The sequence below is a fragment of the Danaus plexippus genome, chromosome 17, assembly GCF_018135715.1.
Source record: "Danaus plexippus chromosome 17, MEX_DaPlex, whole genome shotgun sequence".
NCBI lineage: Eukaryota > Metazoa > Arthropoda > Insecta > Lepidoptera > Nymphalidae > Danaus > Danaus plexippus.
This window is the reverse complement of record NC_083548.1, coordinates 494,344-516,055: the sequence shown is the minus strand read 5'-3', so window position 1 is coordinate 516,055 and position 21,712 is coordinate 494,344. Positions and strand designations below refer to the sequence as shown.

General features: G+C 33.6%; 2 protein-coding genes and 1 long non-coding RNA gene across 7 annotated transcripts; 1 reads left to right on the top strand and 2 right to left on the bottom strand.

Moving 5' to 3' along the window:
• Positions 1 to 187: 187 nt before the first annotated feature.
• Positions 188 to 3,944, bottom strand: LOC116771466 (SET domain-containing protein SmydA-8). 2 transcript variants are annotated; one of them, XM_061523337.1, is made up of 10 exons: positions 3,795 to 3,944; positions 3,374 to 3,630; positions 3,152 to 3,307; positions 2,642 to 2,896; positions 2,438 to 2,560; positions 2,095 to 2,282; positions 1,809 to 2,024; positions 1,426 to 1,607; positions 1,104 to 1,216; positions 188 to 409 (listed from the first exon to the last, which is right to left on the bottom strand). In XM_061523337.1, exons 2-10 carry the CDS (start codon positions 3,617 to 3,619, stop codon positions 254 to 256), a joined length of 1,635 nt encoding a protein of 544 aa, XP_061379321.1. In that variant the 5' UTR covers positions 3,620 to 3,630; positions 3,795 to 3,944; the 3' UTR covers positions 188 to 253. The 2 variants fall into 2 exon arrangements, with proteins under 2 accessions (XP_061379321.1, XP_061379322.1); XM_061523338.1 differs by having other exon boundaries at positions 3,791 to 3,814.
• A 1,600-nt stretch (positions 3,945 to 5,544) lies between these two features.
• Positions 5,545 to 18,190, bottom strand: LOC116771216 (SET domain-containing protein SmydA-8-like). 3 transcript variants are annotated; one of them, XM_032663007.2, is made up of 11 exons: positions 18,031 to 18,190; positions 12,769 to 12,814; positions 9,924 to 10,078; positions 9,594 to 9,731; positions 9,261 to 9,422; positions 8,858 to 9,047; positions 7,848 to 8,048; positions 7,095 to 7,321; positions 6,574 to 6,833; positions 6,342 to 6,445; positions 5,545 to 6,039 (listed from the first exon to the last, which is right to left on the bottom strand). In XM_032663007.2, the coding sequence occupies exons 2-11, from the start codon at positions 12,793 to 12,795 to the stop codon at positions 5,899 to 5,901; spliced, it is 1,605 nt and encodes a 534-aa protein (XP_032518898.2). In that variant the 5' UTR covers positions 12,796 to 12,814; positions 18,031 to 18,190; the 3' UTR covers positions 5,545 to 5,898. The 3 variants fall into 3 exon arrangements, with proteins under 3 accessions (XP_032518898.2, XP_032518899.2, XP_032518901.2); XM_032663008.2 differs by lacking the exon at positions 18,031 to 18,190 and adding an exon at positions 14,717 to 14,829; XM_032663010.2 differs by lacking the exons at positions 12,769 to 12,814; positions 18,031 to 18,190 and adding an exon at positions 10,150 to 10,312.
• Positions 18,191 to 18,434: 244 nt separating this feature from the next.
• On the top strand, positions 18,435 to 20,963 carry LOC133319282 (uncharacterized). 2 transcript variants are annotated; one of them, XR_009752961.1, is made up of 4 exons: positions 18,435 to 18,552; positions 18,736 to 18,916; positions 19,252 to 19,532; positions 19,942 to 20,963. It is a non-coding gene; the product is annotated as an uncharacterized LOC133319282 (long non-coding RNA). The 2 variants fall into 2 exon arrangements; XR_009752960.1 differs by having other exon boundaries at positions 18,736 to 18,922.
• The last annotated feature ends 749 nt before the right edge of the window (positions 20,964 to 21,712 follow it).

Sequence of the window (21,712 nt, the reverse complement as noted above, 5' to 3'; positions counted from 1 at the left end):
ACACCTCCATCCCGATATCGGAATTAAAATATATTACATGTGCTATAAATGTATATAGAACAGGAAAGCGATCTCCCAGTTCTTAATTTGCGTTGGGTCCTTTATCTATGACTTTTTTAATTCAAAATTCCTTATTTCCGTTCAGTTGAACCATTTAGCTAACATTTAGAGATTAAAAGAACATATCATTATATATGTAGCTATTTATTTTACACAACAACAAAATTAACATAATATAAAGGGTTCTTTTTATTTATATAGGCGAGGGCAGGGCTGCGGATAAATTCCTAATAAGCTCATCCATCTGTACCAGGTTTACTTTCGCCTGTCTTCCCAGGCGGCCTTCAGGTAACTCTGGTGGTTCGTGTGCCAGCAACGCTGATGACTCCACCAGGATTTTCTGCGACTCCTGAGTAGAGGAGAACAAAATTTATAGTAAAAATTATATTAATTTTATTGAGCTCCTGAACTATTCTCGTATTTATCTATTCTTTTTAAAGTTTCTATGCGTCCACGATGGTACTGACATTTCTATTAATTTTACCATGACTATCTTAATAAATAACTATTGGATATGACTTAACCTGAAGACTCTTGTAGGCTTTGAGATAAAAACTTAATATTATTGAATATTTTAATTGTGTTTTTCTTTATCAAACTATATAAGATACCATGTAAAGAATGTTTATGTGACAGCATACCTTTACCTTTCTTATACTTATTCAACTACATTCAATAAAGATTAATATCTTTAATTTCAGAAGGTTATTTTTCATTTTTATAAAACTAATATTTACAACCCGACAACCTTTGACCTCATGAAGACCATTAGAGGCAATCCATGAAATGGTCTATGCACACTTTATTTTTTATAGTTTTGTCGTCACTGATATAAGAAAATCATTAATTTTCGTATTTTTTTTAAGTTACATTTTTTTTTCAATAAGCACAAATTTATGTGCGTAATCTATTCAAATTAAATTATTAACACATGTTTAAGATACACATGCTTAGTTTAAGACACGGAGATGATCCGTCGTATTATAAAAAAAATTAAGATATTGAATAACATAAGCATAAATAAGTTTAAGATTAGTTCAAACCAAAATGTATCCCAGCATGACGTTGGGTCCTTCCACAAGACCTTTCCTTCGTCCGGTTTCAGCCACGGCCGCGTGTAACTCGAACAGGAGGGAGCCGCGTACCCTGCTCTCAGCTGGAATACCGTTTAAAGTGAGACAACCAACCTGTCTCTGTATTTTGACATTGGATGCAATATTATTCAAATATATCGTTCATACTAGAAGATATTAATTTCTGATTTTATTCTTAGGGTCTAAATAAAATTGTTTACTAAAAAAAAAAGGGAAAGTAAAGGATAAAAATAATATTCGTAAACAATCTTAGTTTCAATGAATAGCTGACCTGGCGCTAAGATATTCAACAACTCGGTGATCTTCCGACACAGCTGCGTTTTGAGCAGCAGTCGATCGTCTGAGACAACTGCTAGACCTGTGTCTTGACCCACCAGCTGTGCCAGCGCTAGTCCTGCATCTATCATGTAGTAGTGTGAAGGATGTAAGTAGCTTGCACAGTGCTCTATAAACCTGGATGTTGAAAAGAAACAAAGATAAAAAATTTAAATACTGTTTTTTCATAACATATAACCTTCAAAAAAATATATTAAATAGGAGTGTATGGCACAAAGCTTAAAAAATTAAAATTAAAAGAATCATGACAGTTAATAAACTGCTGTTGGTATGTGATGAATGTTTCTTTGGAGATTACATTGTTTTATTGGAACCAACCTCTCACATGCATCTGGATTCCCTTTCTCCATAATGCTCAATTCTCTTCCTATATCTTGAAGCAGTTGCTGTATAATTTCATCTGAAACCTCATCCTTACACTCTTTGCATTTCCAAAACTTATTATCCAATCCTTTCGTTGCGGGATCCGGTGATATAGTTTTATGTAAAATTGGTAGAATGAATGTGTCTGGTAAAAGATATCCTTTACAATTTCTAAAAGATCAACAAAAAATATAAATAACTTCCAAAAAGATAAAAGAATAAATGTTGTACAGTCACGTACTTCTTTTTACACTTCACAGCACTAAACATGGTTCCGAACTCGGTGACATCAGAGCATCTCTCACAAGAGCACTCAAAAAATTTAGAATCGGAGAGATGGTGTCGGCGCGCTTCCGTGCCCCAAAGCGGGTCCGTGTAGCAGACCGATATATGGGAGCCTCGAGGAATGGCAACACCAGCACTAAGGATCTGCATACACATTCGTAAATAAGTAAATTAACATCCCTTATATAAAATACAAGGATACAAAATTATTGCCAAAGTTATTCGTAGGAGAAAATCGTACAAAGTAAAGACATGAATTAATAATTGTCAAATAAAAACATTGATTTTGATACACTCACGATTTCGCCATTAGAGGTGAAGCTTTTGTTACAATTGGCCCTACAATTGTGCTCTACCATAGAAATTTTGTCAAACACAGCCACATATTCCGGTTCAAGAAGCGGTACCTCGTGGCCGTTAATCTGAACAAAAAATATCATGATTTTTACAGGGTTATATGAAAAATATTAGGCATAGACTAAAACAGACTCAAACGAATATACCTGAATAATACCACAGCATTTCATAATCTCTTCCTCATTGAATAGTCGTTCCAATTTGAAAAAGTTCCAAATAAACTGTGCTACCATCTTTCTATCGTTTTCCCATTTATCAGTGCCCTTCCTATCCTCTGTATGTGTCTCCAGTGCTTGCAGCTTATTCCACAGCTTCATGTTGTGATCTCGTTGGTACAAGCACCGCAATACCGTGACACATTGGTAATTAGGATGCGGTATTCCATACGTTGATATCGACACCTATAATATAAATAAACTTATCAAGTAACCGTATAAAGTTTCACTAGAGACAAGAAATCGTAGCTAGACTTAGGAAGGAACAATGTCCCAGTTGTCAATATTTTTAATAAAGTTGCTTTGGAAGTTGTAAGTTGTCTTTATTAATTCCACTTACGACTAGCAGAAAATTAACTTTTTAACACAATAACTCAATAACTTCAATTAAAACCTGTAGTTTAATAAATTTACATCTGTAGTTTCGATTAACAATGTTACCTTTTCACCTCTTTGTTGGGTATAAAAACATTCTGGCTCGTGAACTGAATTATGGGTACATTTTTCAGAACAAAATGGCCAACCGCACTTATCACAACGCGTCGTTTTACCCTCTTCCAATAACACGTAGCATCCCAGACACACTGGTGGCGTTATCTGCAAACATTATTTAGTTAGGCTTAGGCCTAAGATATATTTTAATAACATTGCTCATTATATTACTTGAGCTGGACCAGTAATAAGAGGAGCTTCTTTCATTATAACATCGCCGGCCTTTACAGTTCTTGTTGCCTCAAGATATCTCCCTATGCCGGGAAGTTCTTTGATCTTGGCTGGAACACAATGAAGCTTGTGTAGCTTCCAATGTCGTTTTTGATGGTCCCTCGAACAATAATGGACTATCTGACACCCTGAACACTTTTGCTCTGTTGGCGTCAAACATACTTCGCAAGGCTCCTCCACTGCCATTATTTACACAACTAAAACACATGGAGGAGATTGATTTTTAAATAATTATCTCATCTTTTCTTCTAATAATAATAGGATATTTATTATAAATCTACAAAAATAGTTTTATCTAAATATTTACTACTTGAGGGAATTTATATAAGATTACAATTATATGCTTTTACTACTTACTCACCATGAGGTAAATAAATACTCAATATTAATAAAAATGTATAATACAACACGTATTTAAATAAAATAATGATGAAGTCTGAAAGATTGGACCGGCACTGCGCTCGGGCACAAGCTTTATGAGATAAAAATAAACTGACGGCATGTGAAACATGAACCGCCCGTAAATATCTACATGTGTACTATAATAATAATTATTTATATGTGGAAAAAATACTGCAACTAAATAGAAACGAGATAAATTTATATAATTGAAATGTAATTACACAAAACCAAGCAAAGGCTAATGGAATTTAATTAATAGACTGTAGTACTGTAGTTTGTATAGTATAAAAAAGGTTATTATGATTTTTGAAACGAAGCTGAAGCGAAACTACTAGATCGATTTCAATTATTTCTCATCTGTAGGAGGAGTGCGATACCATAACTTTAGATAAATTGACAAAACAGTAAACACTTTCTAAATGCATATGTTATAGATCTCATTAAAACATTTTATTCCTCGCGTCACATTTTCTTGTCCATCTATTGCATGTCGCATGATAACCATGCGAGAAGTAGGGGAGAAATGGAAAGTACGGCATGTCACAACTGTCAAGGCAAAATTATAGTGCGAATGGTTCGTGTCAGCTGACCCTATAGCATTTGTATAATCGGTATTCGTGCTCAGTAGTATATATGTTTTGGTCAATGATTTAAATAAAGATGCTTGCAGTTTATTTTTTTATCATTAAATGATCTACTTTTTATGTTTCATAAAGTTTTAAATTTATATCTTGGCTTCATAAAACACACCACACGGTTTTATCCACAAATTTACCAAGTGCAAGTCGCAAAATAAAATCTTTAACAAATTCAATGTTTTTTATATATCGCTTGTTACAGTGATCACAAGTTTGAGTTACTAAGTTCACGAAGCTCGCTATCATTCAAAGAAGAATGTTATCAAATACAGAAACAGGCAAAGTGGTCCAATCCTTTGCTTTGTGCATGGAGGAGTAAGCGTATTGCTTTGTCTGGATTTGATGAAGATCTACAACGAAAAGATGGAGACCCACAGTTCGTCTTTTTTTTCGATGGTAAGAAGAGGATACTGTAATTCCAAAGGGCAAAGTGTATCCTACAGGTCTAGGATACCCAGAGGCTGGCTGCTTTACAGATTTGAGCATAGGCTAGATTAGTATTAACCAAGCTGTGGTTCTAAATTAATTCATTTATATTTAAGTATATTATGGATATTTTTTTGCTAATGTAATTTACTTATTTTCTTCTCATGTGCCATGTTGTTAGGATACCACTTGCACATCTTCACTTCTTGAGCGTTAAGTTCAAAAGTGATTTGTATTTATTTTATTTTCAATGATTTCAATTCTGGATGACGATGTTTTAATTGTTTTCAATAAGACAACCAATTCAAACTCCAGAATAGGACGTGTAATGTTTTTTTTTGCCATCTATTCATCACTCTTGTTGAGTTGCGATAGCTAAATAAAGTTAAAAAGTATGTAGCCAAGATAATCTTCAGGTTAATAACTCAAAGTTCAATTCTTTGAATGACATAAAAATGTTTACAAAATGTTTACTTGAAATAATTATCTCTTCTAGTATTTTACTTCAAACAATTATGGTTTCGTCAAAATAGACGTATTTAAATACTTAATTTCATTTGAAAGTATTAAATATAGTAATATAATTTTACATAGACCAAAACTTTTAATCAATCTCGGGGATATTAAAAGACATCAATAAAATACTTGTAAAAACATTCGCGATATTTATTTTTGAGTATGAGAAATGTTACAAAAATTACGTGATTTCATTTTACAAATGATCAGTTGAGAATTAATTGAACTAAAATAAAGGGAAAACGGATGTTAATCTATAACAAAAAAATAAATTGTCCTAGCACAGAAGATCACAAAATATTTAAAAAAAAAATACAAAATATAGACTTTTATTGACACATTTTTGAATTGGTCATATTAATTTTATTATTGAAACAGATATACATATACAATCTTTTAATTGTCAAAAACAATATAAAAATATATTTCGTCTTAAAGATAACAGATGTTTAAACATAAACATGAATTAGTCTGTATGTGTGTTCAGGAAATCTTGCCTATGATTTGTTCCCATGTGTTAATCTTGGAGAGCGCGTGTTGGGCGGCGCCGGCCATGAGACCCTCGGGGGAAGCTCGCGGCTCGAAGCCGAGAATGACGGCAGACTCGCGGAGGTAGCGGACGATCTGGAGGAGATAACGAACAGTTTCAGGGACTGGTCACGTGATAATGACTGGGGATAGTTGGGGGACCATTTAGGACAAACTATCTTCTTGACTGCAACTCATTCTGTGTACTCAAGGGACTTAAGCTAGACGCAAAGACTCCAAGAAATATATTATCTATCAGGTATAGAGAAACGACGTTAGGTACCATAACTTGTATTCACTTCCTGTCATATGACGACACAAATTTTTGGAAGATAAATACCTCCTGACGACGTTATTTTAAAATGATTAAAACAAGAACATAAAATTAATAATCTCACCTCTTTCAAGCGATTTCTTAAATTCTCTTTTGTTATTTCTTTCCTCTCAAATGCTCTGGTTGTCAAAACCATCAGAGGAGCGTGTAACTCGTACAGCGTAATGCCTGCAATTGTTCATTATAATTTTCAGGGAACAACAGTTAGTATGTTACTGATAAACAAAGCTTACTTGATTTACCCAATATAGTTATATTAAAATAATGATACACTATATTTTATTTTGTGTCAATACCTCTGAGTCTAGAGTATCCCGGTTCGATGACATCGAAGACTTTCATCAAGTCTCTACATATCTCGATCTTCCTCTGAAGCAGCTCTTCCGTCATCTCATGTATCATGTAGTCCGCTACCTTCCCATACAGCTGACTCAGCGAGTGTTTCGCCGACAAGTTAAGGTAGTGGTTGGGTTGCAGCACGTTCCTGTACTTGGTGAGATAATTCTCAAAGCCCTGGACGTCGTTGGCGTCTATTTGATCAAATTCATCCGTCAATCTGGATGAAAATACAAATTAGATAATCAAAACTATCAATAACATTAAGGTGATAAGAATTTTTTGAGTTGAATTACATAAGATAATATAGAAAATAGTCCATTGGGGTAAGTTGAAATCGGAAATATCAGTAAAGACGTCATCAAATAATATTTATTTTTTAAATCCCTAGACTATATCTGTTAATTTCAAATTACTTGTCTCAAAACATTATAAACAACATCACAATGTGGAGTTTACATACGTGGTAGGTTGACTTTACCTCTTCAGTAGTAACTTGACTGTAGCGGCCGACATCTCGTATGTACATTCTGCGCAGCGCCAGAGCGCGTCACTGCGGAGAGGGTCCGTGGACAACACAGAGCCGGCACACCGCGGGCAGCGTAAAGAACTCGCCTGGGTACCGCGCTCTGTGGGGTCCGCACACCGCACACAACTACACATGAAGAACTTCGACACGGCGAGATGCTCGCGACGCTTCAGGGTACCCTGAGATAAAGACGGTGTGAACAATGGAGTTATGAGTCTAAGAAAACTTAGAAATAAAGTTAGAAAGATAAAGAAGAAGAACTGGTTGACATATTCAGGAACAGATGTAATAACTGGAGAGACGAAAGAAGTCTTAAAACTGTTACAGAATTTCTGGATACAACGGAAATATATTTAGGAAATAAATCTGTATTAAATCTAAATTATATATTAATTACATTAAAATTCATTCCAAAATAGCGAATGACAATACAGTTAAAAAAATGCATTGTTGTACTAAATCAGGTGTAATTAGTATGTGATCATCGAGGCGAGTCCTAAATCGTAATTTCTTTCCTCATCTTATTATTGCTTTAAAGTAAATTTAATCCTATATTTCTATTTTCTCTGATGATAAACTGCCTTATCTATCGGTCGGTTCAAGGAAAGACTACCTTTATTAGGACATATTTTAGTTAATATGATATATAGTATTTTTCAATATTAAATGGAATTGAAATAGTTGGTAGTGTTATATTAGCGTCACCTGTAGTGTGTAAGCGTAGCACAGTGAGATGACGTCTCCTGGAACATGTCTGATGGCCGCTCTGATGGTGAGAGGTCGTCCGGGCCGTCTCTCGTGGTCCGTGTGACTCGTGGACGGAGTGCAGTCGTGAGCCAGCAGATAAGCTTCACTATACAGAGCACGCGCGTTCGCACCACTGGCGCCGACCTCGAAGGCATTCACCTTTTAAAAATATATATTATATCCATTAATAAAAATTACACGTTTAATATTAATAATATCTCAGGGCGAAATTTTAAAACTATCTTTGTTTCTCACATATATAAAAGCCAAGCATTCTAAAATCGTCTTCAGTGTGACGTTATACGTCGATGACACAAGTTTATTTTACTATGGTGACTGTAAAATTGTGCTAGTTAGAGATGCAGTAATGTTTATTTATAATAAACCAAAGGCGTAAACTAACGATTGACGTTATGAAAAACTTTTGCGCGGTTTTCCATGCAAATAATAATTTTATTCTATGTTTTCATCTCTAAACGTATACATACATATATATTTATATAACTAAATAAACAAGCCGGGATAATGTAAATTATATATATAGTATATTTTAGTTCCAGTTTGCATTTTCATTAAACATAACGGAGCACTTCATATATTCTGTGTATAACCTAAATCAATCAATCAATTATAGCGCATTATTTAAAACAACAATTGAATATTTGGAAAACAAAAATTGAATATTTATATTTAGGAAATACTGCTAAGTCAAAACATGAAGGTTTGTCAAATATTTGAGAGATAGCTTCCTGAGACGTTTATCGTCGATAATTTACATACATACAAAATATGCCCTATTTTTCAAACCAAATTTTTGATAATAATTACAATATCACAAAAAAAACTTTATACGCAAATCACATTTATAGGAGGAGCTAGGAAAGACCTAACTATTGAAAGTTTGTCACTACCATTGATGATTTTAAATTTGAATGTAATTTTATTGGAACTAATATATTTTAACTAACCTCTAATATACCGCAGACCGTGTGTACTTCATCATCATCATACTCCAGCCCCCATTTCTTGAGTCTCTGCACCACGTTCCTGTCGTTCATGGGGTAGATGTCGCCACGAGAGCGTCGGATCGCGTTGTGTGACTCCATCTCAGACAACGCACACCACTTACTCGGGTCTTCCTTTTTCAAAAGTAGACATCTGAAAACGTTTTATAAACACGTAAAAACCTTGTACCTTGTTAAAGCAAATTTACTATTTTAATTTGACTGAAATAATTATTATATTAAAATAGAAAAAAGGTAGTGATAATATATGTTGAATGTTGAAATTTTGTTTGTCTTTCTTTATTTTTTATGGAATAATAAATGTCCAATCGTAAAATTAAACGTATAAAATGGTAGTGTAACAAACCTTAGAGGCGTGATGGCGTGGTACGAATCTCTCAACTCCTCCATATTTTTATAGTCCGGTGGGATTTTCTTGAGTGTTTCACATTCGTATTTGGAATGTCCAGTGTACTTGCCGAGACCGAAGCACGAGTTGCTGCAGAGAGGCCACTTGCAACCAGAACATCTGGAGATAGCACGTGAAGGATAATGTATATTAAGTATTATATTCATATTAATTCATAAAATTAATCCAAAAACAGGAGATATTTGTAACAAGTACAATAAAATTATAGTTATCATGCTCTTATTTCGGGTCAATATTATATTGAATAACATTTCCTATAAATAGCCTTACTTTGTTAAATGACTTTCTTCCAACTCTCGATAGCATCCAAGACAGATCAGGCCACATCCAGAGCAGGGTCCCACCACGAGAGCTGGTGCTGTGATGATCACCTCACCAGGCTCTATGTCCCTCGTCGCTACTATGTATCTTAAATATAACACCCAAAATACTACTTAGAACTGCCCTACTAAAACATTTATATGTAACAGGACTTCAAATGCAGATCAATCTTAATTTGTATTTGGAAAAAAAATGTTATATACAAATTTTCTTTTATTTCATTTTTGTATTGATAGTTAAATTTAATATGTAAATTTATATAAACTATTATTATTTTACCTTCCCATAACATCTGAATGTTTGATTTCGTAGCACAGATCTTCAGCCGCCTTATCTTCCGCGCCCGTTTCCTTTCCATCTTCGACGGCTGTCTTGTCTTTCTCAGCTCCGGCATTTTCTTTATTCCGCCCATCGTTTTTATTCCGCCTCTTGTTCTGTAACCAAACGCAACATGTTACCATGACTACCTCGCTCGCCGGATGAGAGTGTATTGTTATAAGTTCACCTCACACAGAACATCCATCGCAGTATCATAGTGTAAATATAAATATGATGAGACAATTTTTATGAATGGATCCCACGTCTGTGGAGTGAGAAGTGTCAGTTCGTGTGACGTGTGAGACCGTGGACGTGTTGTTCGCTGACGATGTTCGTATATTTCTGTCTTCCACTTGACTTTACCAACAGCTCCTTGTGAAAAACCATTTTATAATCTCGCTCATTGATTTATATAGATGGATATGACTCTCGACAACATCTATTAACATTTTAAACTTACATCTTAATGTATAGATTTTTTGATATATAATTATTTTTTTATATTTAATGTCTTGTCACGTATATATCGTGGTCTATCTACAGCATAGTGTAGTAGTGAGCTCTTGTTAATTAATTATCGCCTGTTAACTATTAGGTTGTATAGGATATGTCACACAACGCGCTACTTTCTTGACGGTGTAAATATTACCATTTAAAACAAACTCGGTTTCAAAATGTTCCTGCTCTGCTCTGAATAATGAAGTTGTTCGTTAAAATTAAATATTAAACATAATAAATGTTAAAATAATATCTCATTCTTTCATTGTGATATTATTTGAAGTAATTCGAGTAAAGCAGAAAAGATAAGTTTCATCCTAAAAATGAATTGTTAACTTAAGCTTTGTTACAATAAAAAAAAAGTATTAAAGAAATCAACATTGTAAGACTCTGGAGGAGCTTTCGATGTATGTATTAAAACAATAGAGTGACGACTTGACCGAGAAATAGAGAAGGACTTCCACACAATGACGCGACGAGAGTAAAGGAGAGTTAAGATTGAATTAGAAAATAATAGTTTATTTATTATAAATAAAACCTCTTCTATCCGATTAAAACATTAAAACTTTATTTCTTTTCGACTGTAGTCTTTAATGCTTTACGTATACATTAAGTTATTATTTATATTAAACAATCTATTGTATAATGCGACCGTTCATATAAAGATCTGTATAGCGTTGTCATTAAAATTGTCTCGTACAATTGTTCTCGTCAATTTTGTCGTACAATTTTGGATTGCAATTTAGTTTTTCGACTATTATTGTTGAGATGTATAACTAAAAAGTATACTAAGGAAGAAAGAAAAAAATATATTACTAAAGAGTTTTGAAACTGTTACAGAGATTAACATTGTAAATGGTATGTTATATAGATTATTATCATAAATAACACGAGCGTTTATCCGGAAATTTATGAATTAGTTTCGGACGGCGGAAACTGAATAAAATTTTTGACAAATGAAGTGTCGCTGAAGACTATTTGAGACACGATTACTTTATGACACAAATGTACGTAGCCCTTGATTATAGATATTTACAGCAACTCCTTTGAAGTCTTATACGTTTATAATTTGTCTTTTGCACATTAATTATTATATAAATTAAATTTTATAATGATCACCGTCAGTTGTATTTCAGGTAAAATATATTCGTATTCCTCATCACAACAGCTAAATCTCTTTCATGGATAACTCACTCACGAGTCACGAGCTGCATCTGAAATGCTCTTTAAGATAAAAGGGAAATCTTTCTATTACAACATTCAAATTTAATTTATGATTATCCCAACTTAATATACGTTTACCGATAAACCGTTAAAGTGTCACTAATAACAAAATCTGCTTTTATATTTTAAAAGTTCTATCAACTTATAATAATATTCGTACCAATTGCAAAAAAAGGAATACATTGATTTGAATAAAGTTCCTTAAAAATATGTTCCCAGATGATGTTGTTATCTGGGAACACTATTTTTAGATAGTTAAATACTTTAAGTATCTTTCAAAAAGAAATCGTTCCAATTATTATGGGAGTTACACAGCGGCCGCTTGTTCTTTATTGGCATGGCTCCCGGAGCCCCGTGTTCAACATGCGTACAGGCGACTGTCCGTCAATAAGAAATAAATACATTTCAACGCTCTCGTTATTGGTCCTCGCAATAATTTTGTGCAAACTAAAGTCTCTTAAGCAACTGCTGGATTGCTCGATTGCTAGTTTGCATCATTGCCAACTAGAAATAGACGAACTTGGTATCTCAAAATCTCGAGGGCCACAACACGTACATTGCAAGTGTTTATATATAACGAAATAATCCGTGAGACCATTATCGTAAATCACCTGAATCATTGCTATGATACTCATCGACTTGAATTGTCGGATTTAAATGAGATTTCGTATACGAATAAATAGATTTCGAATTACACAATGCTCTGGTATTTCCCTCGAATGAGCGCTATAATTTGTTCAGCTGCGAAAAATTTGAAGATAGAATCGTATTATTACCACACGAAGAGACAGTATAATGTAATTTTATAACATATAGTAATAAATGTAATAATTTTAACAAAACCATATCTTTGGTCTTTAAAGCAGCTGAAGACGGCATGAGAGGATTCTATCCGGCACCAATTGGTAGTTGGCACGTCTCTAGCTGCTAGCAAGACTTAGCGGATTACTTATTTATTTTATTTAAGGTTTGCTCCGATTCTCATCTTAATCGTCTCCAGTTATACGCCATGGAAAATATTTACGTGACCTACATTTTAAAATTGCTTGAAAAATATTATCACACAAACTCTAAAGCAACAAACCTTCTTTTTATGAGTCTTCTTGTTCATGATGAATCGATCTTCTGATCTGAAACAAAAAGCTAATTTCAGCCGAGACTTCAAACAACTCGAAGACAACACAAGCGTCCGTCTTTTGAGAACAGAAATTTCAGTTTACGATTGAATCTAAAACTTTAAAAATGACTTTTAATTGTTCGGTTAGATTAGTTTAGATAAGATAGCTATTTAGATTAGATTAGATAGCTATTTATGTTATTAAGATGCTCTTAAAACAAGACGAGGTCTACCCAAATGACCTTTATTGATCTCGAGTAGGAATAATGCGAAAGAAATTCATATATGTATACAATGAACAGGGATACAATTATATTTTTTTATCAATAATAACGTTGGGCATAGAGAGCGCAAATAATACATTTTTATTTTGTTTCCTTCCTCTCAGTTCACTGATGCACAATATTTTATTTATTTTTTATGACACTGAAGTAAACCTCTTCAAAACTAATATGAATTAAATAAAAGTAGTATTCTTATATGTCACTGGAATTTAAAGTTCTTCATAAAAACCCCATTTATTAACTTAGTATTTATAAAACATCAAAACCTCTTGAATAATGGTTCTTTAGTTTTTTTACGTACACTTTCAGTGAGGAACATACACACATAAAAATGTATATAACTTAGTGTCAAAGTTGAAAATATAATTTTTTGACATGAAACAGGTCAACTGAAACATAATTGAAACTAATTAAATTGTTTTGTTTTAAATGAAATAACTTTAACAGTAACATCTTTATATCTCAATACGTTCCCATAGGCTCTTGTTTTGTTGGTCGTGTATTTGGGACGCGGTTGACTCGTGACGTCATCGCGGCGATGAAAAATTGTGCCATAAACATATTTCAACATCCACCTGCTCGCTGACCGCTGACACACAGCTCGTATTCCTCCGTCCATCGCTCGCTGTTTATTATTTATCCAAACCTTCCGTATAATATCCATCGCTCGCGGTTTATTATCGATGTCAATGACGAGTGCTCGATTGTTACTTTTCGATTTAGATTTTAGATGATTGCTAATATAAATACAGATTTCGTCGCTCATAATTTAAAACTATATTTTTAGAACGCCGTCAGTTGACTTTACAGTAAAATTCGTGTCAGCTGAAAGATATATACAAATGATTTTATAGCATGCGACATGTGTATAACGCCATTCCACTAGTTCCTACTAATATTATAAGAGTGAATGTTTGTAAGTATGTATGTATATGGTTGGTGATGTTTCACGCGTAAACTACTTCGAGGGTTTTGATGAAATAGTACAGTAATATAATTTAGACACCACAATAAAATATCGGCCCTAGTATACTCCGAAATGAAGTGTAATTATAGTAGGATCAAGGCATGATAGTGTATTGTGTATGAAGTCACGTGACACAGGCTAAAGACGTCGCTGCCGGATAATTACCATATCTTTTGTTCTAGTACATTTCATATATATTTCTTACTGAGCTGATTCCGAAAATAATGTAGACGAAGTCTGAGGCAAAGGCTGTTTTAATAATTTTTATGATGTATCAACACTACTGTTTGCCATTTCGTATCCACTGTTTAGCGACGTATGTTATTGAGAGCGTTCTCGCCTATATGAAGCTACTCACTTACATATGGTAATATCAGTTTATTTACATTTTGGCGTGTATTCAAAGCATTACATTGGAATTATAAACCGCTCCAAAATCCCTTGATAAGTGCGAGGAGTGTAAATAGAACTGAGTGCATTGATTGGGAAGCGATTGTAGACTCCGAGCGGTTATTGGTCTACGATTAGAACATTTCACTTACGGCCACGACGCCTGTTGTCGGTATCATATATATGTGTGACGTATAAATATATTGTAAAAATATTGTTATTATATAAATACAATACAGGATTCAATTATTATGAGCTTAATAAACATAAATACCTTGGTAAGACGTTAGACGACGGATGCGTGTGAGTGTTTAGGGAAGTATTATACTTGTGGATTCCTCTTAGAAGGTGAATGTTATTTTATATAGAATATTAACTGAATCATCGCAACTGTTTTGATGTTTTGACGTGAGGAGATTACTTGGAATATTATTACGGTACATATTATTACGTGCAAGCTGTTAGGAAGACTGATGTGGATGGTTATTTAAGATTTTACGTCAAAATTTACGTAACAACATAATAGTCATGTTGAATGATATCCGTACTAGAATAATAAGAATATGTTAAGATATTTTTACTCTTCTGTAAAATATATGGTTACACACTCATTATAAACTAATCGACAAAGCTCGTTTAAATGGTTTCTCGAGGCCACACTACGTCGTCTTAAACCGGTTTATTTCGATGACATGAGAATTGTTGTTATAACTAATATTTGAAAGAACGCATCTCAGTAACTGAGACTCGATGACGTACGTGATGCTAAGACTACTAAATTCATGACAATGTAAATGACGGGACTGTTTCTTCAAATGTGTATTGGTCATACTTTTATGGCAGATTATAAATTAGTAAATCAATCAAAATCTAAAGTGTTTAATTAATGTAATGTTAAAACTACAACACGCAGTCTTTAGGAAACCATCCATCAACAAACAAACAATCCTGCGTACTGCTTTGCATAATTTGTTGTTTAGGCCGCGCCTACAAAGAGATCACTGATAGCTTCTTGAAACAATTGTTCGGCCAGTAATCTTTTGTTTTTGTTTTTGATATTTTTAGACTAAATATCTAATTTCATTTTCATTCGCCTCTAATAATAATATCATTATAATCATCAGTCATAGTTAATCAATCACTTACAGTCATAGTCAATCAATCAGTCATATTATGTACAATATAAAACAATTGGTTTGTGTTAAGCAAATACCGATATCGAGCAAGAGCTAATGCATCATAGACACGACAAAGCCACGTGTTTGTTTACATGCATGTAGCCCGGCCCTAACGTCGTGAGAGCGCCGTAAATCGCGCGACGTTCTGCAATCTTGGCAAGACTTACATACAACCTTGTACCGTCCGATGCACGTCTCATACCCAGCATTATATAACTATTAATAGTTCGTATTAAGTAAGTGTTCTGTAAAGCATAACAGTTGAAAAAATTTATAATCGTATAAGTTATCACAAATTATACTAAACTTTAAGAATCGTGCAAGAATATAATTTAAGTAAGGAATAGATTTTAATTTCACGTAGCAGATCAAGTTATTTAATTGTTTCATCTATGTAATGTCATTAAATTATTGGAATAAAACTAAATTATCGAGCAATGTAAATACAAACTCCAATAAAATACTTTTACAGCAAGCAAGAAGGGCTCTTGATAAATGATAAAATAAAACCAAGCCCCCGCTCGAATTTATTTGTATACTTATACACAAACCGAAAATAAATTTATGCTACAAATACTCCCAAATTAATGTGGAGAAACAGCCGTTGCATTATTAAAGTTTATGGTTAAATCAAAATCAAAACAATGAGAACGGTCGGAATTAAAACGTTAAACCCATAAATCGAATATAAAGCGTTCGAATATCTCGCGTCGGTGGCGTTCAGCCGCAATAAATAAAGTTACGTCCAACATGCAATCAGGCTGGCATCCACGGCGTAACAGACGAACGAGTGCGCTGTAGCGCCGGAAAAAAAAACGATAGTGTTAGAGGTAACATAGAAGAACTCCTTTTAGTGAGATATTATAAGTAATCTTTTTATTCAGCCAACGATATGGACAATTTACCATTTTTGTTTTTTCTTTTAAAGTAATTTTTTCGTGACACCAAGTGACATCATGAAAACCGAAAAGAAATGTTTATGAGATTTTATTTGGACTATAGTCTATATAAACCTTCTAAACTTATAGAAAAAGTAAACAACAATATTAAAGTTCAATATTTTTTTTCTTCTGTACTTTGGTATAACTCATAGCATTATTGCTTTACGACAAGACTATATAATTTACAACTGAAAACTTTACCGATCGATTGGATTTGAATATCGATGTAGAAACTTTGTTTAATAACATTTTAGAGCTATTATCTCCACCAGTCGACTACATCAAAGTGTAGTTCCGATGACAGCGTATAATGAGGAAAATTGCGTCACTTTAAATCCAATATCATGTCAGAACCAGAATGGTTATTTTGGGATAAGCTCATGATGTGTTACTGATAGGAATACTAAAATCTGATGTCACCTATATTTTTAACTATTTTCGCTAGGAGTTGTATGTGAACCCTTAAAACATTAGCTTATAAAATCTAAGATCAAATAACTGTGCACTCGCTTGTTGGACTAGCACTAATTGGTTATGGACCTCGGTCCATAACATCTTGATGTTCCAGATTCTGAGTCTAGCTTCGATGAAATCGATCACTGCTAGCTATGTTTTTATGAATTTAAGGAAACAATTATTTTAATTTTATGAATGGTCATACACAGCTGTGACTTTTTTCATATCTCTGTGGAAATCTATCTTTAAACGCCAACCACCAGTTACTACTCTTGAATAAATACTTTTAAATAACTCTATAATAAGGCCTTATTTAAGTAAATACAATCAAATTTATTAAATAATTTAAGCTCTTTTGACTTTTCTTTTCCAATTCAAAACATTATCTCGAGGTTTCATCTCGTGCTACAAATTTAAATATTTAAATACATTTTATACTTACTCGCACCACTTGATATTAATTCCTTAGTACCTAATACAGTGTAAATCAGGTAATAGGTATTTTTTGATAATTTTCTAGTAATTTTCCTAAGGCGACGAAATAATGTCAATTTTCACGCAATAACGTCAAAATACGATTAACAAAATCCATATTTAAATTCAGAAAATTACAAATCTCTGACAACTTTTTATAATATATCCCTCAACTATTATTCTTAGACTTAAATTTTTTCCACTTTAATTCATCTTTATTAACATTTACATAAAAAATTCGTTCAAACATCTCAGTAGGAGATGTCAGATGTAGTGTAGTATGCAACTATTATTATTTAGGTAGATCAAACTTTTGAAATACGCGTCGTCTTATTTATTTTAAAAACATATGCAAAATTTATGTTTTAGACACGATATTTAATTGATTTAATGACATGAAAATATTTATAAAAAGTTATGAAATATTTTAGTCTTCAATATTTGGTTTACTTTTAATTAGCACGATACATTAGTTATGTTTAGATTAACTTAAAAGAAAGCGACACACGATGTATAAATTATAAAATAAAATAACTCACCAAATTTATATTTACTGCCGTCCGCTAAAAGTAATTAAAACAATAATATAGAAACGTTAATGATTTTTTTTATATTAATCTGACACGACCGAATCGCGCGCACCACCGACAACTGTGCCGTAAGACGAACCAGGGGCCGACATTGAAACAGCATCCAGAAGACTGAACGTGTTGTGTGGAAGAAGTTTTATAATAACCGTACGAGACCGCTGTTAAACAGGCGACGGAGTAACGCCGACAGAAACTAAAGAAATGGTTCAAATGTCCTAAGACGTTGGACGCTGTGATGCCAACAATACATGTGTTATACATTCCCTAAAAACTCGCTGTTTATAGAATACATCTCGGCTTTTAAATCAAACTCAGCATCGGTTTTAAATAATATGCAAAAGTTCTAAAATATTTTATTTTCTATACATGACATCGTTCAACTATAGTTGCTTCTTTATATATGTATATAATTTTCAGAGTTGGCTGAAAAACGCTTAATATATTTATCAAAGTACGTTCTGAATTAATGAGGTAATTAAGAAGTGATTAGGATACATTTTATTAGCCTATTACTGTATTTTGTTATTGAAATTAACGTTTATAAGGCAATAATAGTTTGCATAACATAATATTCTATGTAGTATTTGATTACACGGAGGTATATATATGAAACTTTAAACGGTAAAATACTCTGTGGACTTTTTGACGTTTCAGTTTTAAATTCATCGTTGCTGGTTGTTGAGTGACATTATATTTATCAAGCGTCCCGTCTCGTCCCGGTCTTCCCGTAATAAACCCCTCCTTCGGACGGGAAGAATAAACAAAGGAGGGTCATTAAAATGGCTATTTCGGATCGTCTGCTAGCGCGACTAACTAACTGACTAGATATCCATTGGTACTTGTACGGTCCAATTTAACAAGTTTTATGACTAATTCAATTAATGTAAATAATATTTTTAAAAATTATGTTCAATTAAAATAAATTTTATTAAACTTTTCTCATCGTTGGGGGCAGGTAAACTCTGAGGTTATAAACACATTTTTTATTATTATTTAGGAAGGGGTGTACTTTTGTCTTTTCCTAATGTGCGACCCGTATATACGGTCACCGACCAAGGAAAGGGGATCAGATTTGTAAAAAAAATTGACAACCAAATATTTCGACAATCCGAGCTCATTTTTTTTAGTCTGGAAGAAAATTCAAACAACGAAAAAATTTAATTTGGTTAGGTAGAGAGAGGACCTTGGAGGTGGAGGTGAACGTTTAACGAGCGTTAAATAGCGGCCCCTTCACTAGCACCAGGGTAGCAAGTACCAGGCACTGTTGAGCTCCTCTCCCTCCAACGCGATGAACCCACACCCACACGGTGAATCCATGGAAGAGTGAGAAATTTCGTCTCATGCACAATCTGACAATTTTCAGAAGAAGAAATAACAAAACCTGGATTTTGAAAAGTTATGGTGTTATTAATAATGTATTTCCAACGTTTCGGCTGATTATTTTGATATAGGTAAGTTATACGGATATAGTTTATATAATTATTTACTACTTTGCAAAAACTCTTAAGGTCACTATCAACATTAAAAAAATGTTTAATTAATTATTTTAGAATGTGGCTAGAGTTTTCGAGATTTGAATTTTCATTTTGAATTTTCGAGAAAAATTTTATTCTTCTTCTCCGTTTTTTATTTCTTTATACCTACATACAAATACTATACTTAAAATACCTAATTACATTTTCTGCATTTGCCTGCTATTTCCTGAGCTATTAAATTCATTATTTTAATGATTTCATAAATAAAATGATAATTATTGTCAGATTTGGTTAATCCCTCCGAAGAATCGTCGGGCTATGAGACCGCACCTCCAGGTAATAAAGATGAACGTTAAATATACACCGTATAATGTCTTTGTTCCAGGCACTCAAGTATTTCAAAACGACGAATTTTTTGCACATTGTAATAATGACCGCAAGTTTGTGTCATATCAATAATTTCAGAATATTGAATGAGAGATCATTTTAGATTTATTTTACGTGCCCGCAGAAAATATGCTGTATTTTGTACTATTTTAAACATCTGTAGCCTATCCCGTCACCAATGAAAAGGTATACATTATAAAACATATTTTTATTAAATAATAAAATACGCGTAGTATAAACCGAAAAATATTAGTTTTATTTAAATGAATACTCGCAAAATTCTTAGATCTCATTACTATAAAACATTTTTTTACTTTTTATCATGCAAGATTTGCAATCCAATAGGCCTCTATGAGGCTTGAGGGAATCCCCACAAACCATCGTGGGCTCCTATAATACAAGTAGGACTAGCTTTATACACTAGGTTAGGTTAAATGACAAATGTTGAGAATGGTACAGAAGTGTCGTCGAAGTAAAATATTTAGCTTTATATATCAAAATAATAAATTTGCTTACATTTAAAAAAAAATATGAATTTTTATTTCGCTCAAAGTCGTTAAGTTGAGCCGCGTACGACCTGGCACGGCTAAGAGATCAATGCATGCCATGTATTTTTAATTTTATAACGCAGAACAAAAGTAACAGCGACAGATGAGTGTGACCTATCAACAACTCATTATTCACTTTAAATACCGATACAACGAATTTCTCAAACGTCGACATGATTACTGACATACTGTTAGCTCTTACCTCTTAGTATGAAACTGTTTGTTACTCGAAATATGAAACAAGCACCATTCACGTCTACTAATGCTTCAGTTATGACCAAGACACCTTCGCTTCTAGACTTCATAAGCATATTATGGAAAATTATGCTATTTAAAGACAGACTTCAAGAAGCCCTGTTAGTGACTTTACATCAGGGATAAACAGTTAATACTTTTAGACTTTAAGAACAGCATCAGCGGACAATCCCTTATAAACTTACAAATTGTATTTAGTACATACATAAAAAGAATTAAGGAAACTTATGGTATTGTGTAATTTATAGATTATACTTGTAGGTGTAAACATAATTTGGGACCAATGTATCTGACAGATAGAAATAATTGTAAAATCCTGGGGTAATATATTTTTCTTTAATAACATCAACCATTTATGTGTAGTATTGAAGTTCTGTAAGTATGTCTGACATTTTATTTTTGAAGCTAGCCAATTTACAGTATGGACAAGGTCATATTTTTAAAATTGCTTCAGTTTAAGACATTATAAAACATATTAAAAAAAGCAATTTGTGAGAAATGTACAGTTTAATTTGAAATCATCCTTTTTTTATTATTTTTTTTTATAAAGGGGAAAATCATCATATGACCCTTCTTGTCCTGGGTGGGGCAAGAGGGCGTGTCAGACTCTTCCTGACTAAAAACTCCCCGTACCTTCTCTTGCTCTGAGCCAGGCCGCGGTACATCATTGCGCTTGCACCCGGAACCTGGTTTGGCAACGGCTCTAGGGCGCCATCCGTGGTGGTCTGATGGTTCTTTGAGGCGCTCGCGGTACGCTACGCGCCGTATGCTTAGGTCTGGTTCTGATCGGGCGACAAGCTACCCTTGCTCGCCATCCGCAGACGATCGAGAGATCGTCTCGCGATCCCCAGCGCCTGGAGCGTCCCCTGCGGCGGGTGGGGCGTGAGGAGAATCCTCCTTAGCTAGCATGACTGCTTCGCAGAAGGAGAGGACGGCTTCCCAGTGCCTCTTGGCTTGAACTAAGTC